This window comes from Equus quagga, chromosome 8, assembly GCF_021613505.1.
Source record: "Equus quagga isolate Etosha38 chromosome 8, UCLA_HA_Equagga_1.0, whole genome shotgun sequence".
Lineage (NCBI taxonomy): Eukaryota > Metazoa > Chordata > Mammalia > Perissodactyla > Equidae > Equus > Equus quagga.
Genome location: NC_060274.1, coordinates 102,406,462 through 102,411,212, shown reverse-complemented (window position 1 = coordinate 102,411,212; position 4,751 = coordinate 102,406,462). Strand labels below are relative to the sequence as shown.

The 4,751-nt window shown below is 33.1% G+C and overlaps 1 protein-coding gene across 1 annotated transcript in view; it reads left to right on the top strand.

Moving 5' to 3' along the window:
• FAM3C (FAM3 metabolism regulating signaling molecule C) overlaps positions 1–4,536 on the top strand; it is a 49,096-nt gene extending 44,560 nt beyond the window's left edge. Inside the window, exons 9-10 of the mRNA XM_046669879.1 lie at positions 1,094–1,220; positions 1,820–4,536. Of these exons, the coding sequence (XP_046525835.1) occupies positions 1,094–1,220; positions 1,820–1,909 (217 nt within the window). The 3' untranslated portion in view covers positions 1,910–4,536. The remainder of the gene's footprint in view (positions 1–1,093; positions 1,221–1,819) is intronic.
• The last annotated feature ends 215 nt before the right edge of the window (positions 4,537–4,751 follow it).

The following is a 4,751-nucleotide window of genomic DNA, read 5'->3' as shown; positions in this document are numbered from 1 at the left end:
CCCCCACCCCACCTTTCCCCTGGTATCCACTAAACTGTTCTTAATCCATAATTTTAAATTCCTCATATAAGTGGAGTCATACACAGATTATCCTTCTCTCGCTGGCTTATTTCACTTAACATAATTCCCTCAAGGTCCATCCATGTTATCGCAAATGGAATGATTTTGTTCTGTTTTACAGCTGAGTAGTATTCCATTATATATATGTACCACATCTTCTTTATCCATTCGTCTGTTGCTGGGCACATAAGTGCCATCTTTTGAGTGATATATAGGACTTACTGCCAAATACCTGCACAGATGGCCCTTAATTATCATTTTCTTTTTTTTTTTAAACTCTACAGCTAGCATGTTTCTACTGAATTGCTTCTCCCTTTTGAGACAGAAGGGAGACTGAGAGTCACTCAGCATTGGGTAATAACCTACACAAAGTTCTTTAATGGCGTCTTTCAGTTAGCTGTTTCCCTAGCAGTTGATTTTTGTCACTGCCCTTCCTCCTGCTGGCAGGTACTTAGCTGCTGTGTGGTTAATATTTCCTTTTTATTAGATAACCACTTGGCAGTTATCACTCAAGTACAATTTATATCCCTATTCTCAAACTTCATTTTCTTTTAAATAATAGTATTAGAAACATCCTGATTTCTATTAGCATTTACCTTTATCCTCTTCGAATGTAATTTAAAGAGGGTTTAGTGGAGATTCAAAGTGATTTTTAATTTTCCAAAGATATCGATTGCTTAAGACCTTGGATTAACCTGGATAAACATCTGCTAACTACAGTGTCCTTATTTGTTTGATGAATGTAGATGAAAGTGAATTATTGTTGTGAAATAAAGGCATCTAAAAGGTACTTCTTAATAGGATAAACTTAAAATCAATTGCTGTATTTCATGTCATTTGTCTCTAAAGAATTCAAATGGTAGGAATGTTACTCTGAAAAAGTTTCTTTATTCTTTTTCTAATGTTCTCTTAATTTACACTGGCAATTTTCTCATTGTATCTCATGTGTTAAATATCCTAGGTGAGTCAGTATTACTTAGCTAAAATACTGGGCACTACATTTACTGTATTATTCTTTCTCTCCTCCTTTAAGACTCAATGATGAGGCACGGCGGCTCATTGCTGACTTGGGGAGTACGTCTATTACTACTCTTGGTTTTCGAGACAATTGGGTCTTCTGTGGTGGTAAAGGCATTAAGACCAAAAGCCCTTTTGAACAGGTTAGTGTCTTAGACTTTCATAATTAATAGACGAAAGAAAATTGTATGAAACCATATGGTACACATTCCTATCTGAGTTATTTGAAGCTTAGATAAAGCAGACTTTAAATATGTTCATATATTTTTCGTAATTCTCAGTAATCAATCACTTATTTGAAATAACCATGGCGCTGTTTTAATTTTAAGACTTAAAAATAGTCAAATTCTGCATGGAAATTTGTTTCCTACATGACAGTGCATTGGCATATGATTATCTTTAGCCTTTTAGGAAGCATTGGTTAATAAAGATTTTAATTGATCTTTTCATATTGTAATCAAGTTTGGAAATACTTTAGAAGCTAGAAGATAAACTTTACTTTTTGAGTAACAAATGATCCTTTAAAAAATACGTGCGGTGTTTTGTTCTTTCAGCTGTTATTTGAAGCTCTGTCACTACATGCCAGGCCCCAAGCGTTGCTTTTTTAATGTCTTGAACAATAACTTATATGAACTCATTGTTGACGTGAGTGTTGCTGAAATGAATGTACTAAAGTATGTTACTGCAGATAAGCAGTTCACAAAGGTTTTTAAAACTGTATACTATTATTGTGTTCTAACAGTACATAAAGAATAATAAGGACACAAACAAATATGAAGGATGGCCTGAAGTTGTAGAAATGGAAGGATGCATCCCCCAGAAGCAAGACTAATGTGGAGAAAATTGAAGGAAGAGCACTTTCACTGTTCATGCGAGAGAGAGAAGAGAGGAACTATGTGTAAATATTTTAAGAGCATGCAGCCATCTTGGTGTGTGCATGAGCATTATCCCTTTTGATATCAGGATTATTTATTGCTAACGTAAATAGATATCTTTGTAAATAGACATCATAATGAGCAAATCACTGAACCATTTCTAAGCACATTTCCCTATTAGTACAGTGTTTAGAATGCTATGATAATGACATCTTTTAATTCTAAAAGCATACCCAATGGATAACTGAACAGATTGTGAAAAATATATTGATATATATACTGGTTGCTGTGAAAATGTATCATGGAATAATATGGATTTTAGGGAGGAGAGACTTTGTTTTCTTTCTCTATATATGGCCTTTTGGTGATAGTATCTTTCAAATTAAGAAGCTATTTGGCTAGTTGTGTGTGTAACGTTACTTTACAGTCTGACTCTCCTCATGTTCCTCCTTTTTTGGTCTTTCTCTTCCCTTTCCAAGAAACGTAGAAATAAAATGATATGAAAACTTAGCTATGTGAAAAGCACAACAACATTCTTTTCTTTAATAAACAGAGTAAAAACTAAGTATATAAATGTAGATGGCATTCAGGACTGTAGCTTGCTAGATTTTGTGTTAGCAATGTGAATAACTTGATTTTGTATAAGCTATTTAGAGTGAGGCAGGAGGTGGCAACTCCACAGAACTGAGGAACCAGGCCAAGTCCCTTCCCCAACCTAACGAGTCATTCAGGATGGCCGTGTCAGTATATTTAGAGCAATATTGGCATATATTTTCCTTATTTAATTGTTATCAGCGTTTACAAAGTGGTTTGGAAAGAGGCATGCTTTAATATCACAATAATTTTGATTTGTAAACCAAGAAATTAATTCTGTATTTACTTCATCTAACTTCATAATAGCAATTTTTGCCTGAAAATGTAGCGACATATTTAGAAAAGTCCTAATTACTGAGTGGACTGCTAACATTTTAAAAATAACTTTATTTGATGCAAAGTGACTTTATACCCAATTCTACATAAAAATATAAGAGATCTAACTTTTTTGTTATCTTCAGATGTTCGCTAAATGACTCAAGTTTTTAAAAACTTTTTTGGGACATTCAGTACCTATTGTGTATGAAGTGTCTTAAACTGCGACATAAACAAATTTAACGATCAAACTGCCGTTTACAATAAAGGCAGCACTTATATAACTAAAAGCAGTGTTTTTTATTTTGCTGTAAACCAAGTTGGAAGCCATTCAGCTATTTCTTAAATATTAATGAGCTTTGAGGTACTGTTTCTTCCCTCAAACTGAATGTAATTTATGAATAGATGCACCTTACAGGTTTAAACAATTTTCGTAAACTTTTCAGATTTTTGGTGCTTATATAATAAATCACATTCAGCATGTATTTTTTTGACATTTAAAATACTTTCCTCAATTCTGTAAATTAAAAAGAATAGCTATTTTACGATTCTAGCGATTGTGAAATAAATGTTGCATTTTTTAAAAAACAATAAATACTCTTGGTTTTGCATTGTGATTTTTTTCTGTATTATCTAACAAAGTAATATACCTACAGAACTTCACAGTAGCATTTTGTAAAGAATTTATTGTACTGCTTAACATGCAAATTTAAGTCATTTCTGTGGTTAAACACACTAGTATCCTGAGGATATATCTTAACATGTATAGAATTTAAGTGTCTAGATGGCAGGACATCCCTTTCAAAGTAAAGAAGGAAAAATGATAGCTTTGTAAAGGTGTATACGATATCCAAAGAAGGGAGGAAGGTTGGTCTACTTTGCTTTTGTTTCAGTTCGATCTTGTCGAGATTGTGCCGCCTTCACTTTGGAAGCAATAATTTTACTACATTTCATTTTCAGATATCTTTTAAAAGTCAGCATTATAAATGAAACAATGCTCATTTAATGTTGTTAAGAATTTTCTTGATTAAAATCAAATTTGGCATTGACACATGGGTAGTTTAATGGTGTTTAAGGATTTATGGATGCCTATTTTTTATTTGTAATCATAGATGCTTTCCCAGGACAAGTGTATTATGATATGCCTGTTAAAATTAAGCAAAGACAGTAGGAAAATAAGTGATATTTGGGAAATGAAGGAAAAATTGAGCCAGTCTTTATATTCCTGACTTTAATTTGATTAAAGTAAAATTTATCATTGATCTTTCTATATTTCATTGTATTTGTTTTGAAATGAATCAGCTAATAGTTTATAATTTTATGCCAGATGAAGCTCATGTATTTAGCCTATATTGCTCTTTATACTTTAAAAGTTTATACGAATTGTAAATGATTTGACCCCCCCAAGAAAGACCATAGTTTCATTCCGTTTGGTTGACACTCTCCATTTTTAAATGAAAGAATGAGAAATGTGCACTGTGTTCAGTTATTAGAACAGTTAAAAGTGGAAATGCACTTAGATACTTGTTAAAATCAATATGAAGGAGAAAAATTACTTGTGTTGATCAGGGAAAAGATTTGCCACTTAACCTCTTCAATTAGGCCTTGGACAGCAATAAGTACATGTAAATTAAGAATTGTAGAATAAAGTACCTAAGATTTTACCTTTTCTAAAGCGTTCCTCAGAAGAATTCTTTTGCTGTCTCTTCCTGGGATGGTTTTTCTGTCGTCTACCTGGTTTTTGATTGTCACGTGCCAATGGCTGGTTAATCTCCATTCCCCTCAAAGCTCCCTCAGTTTAACTAGGCCTTGTCCTTTCCTATTGATTGTCTCTCCTCTCCCCCATCTGCTCTCTTGAGGTTCCGGTCAAATTAAGAGTTAGAGAGAGTG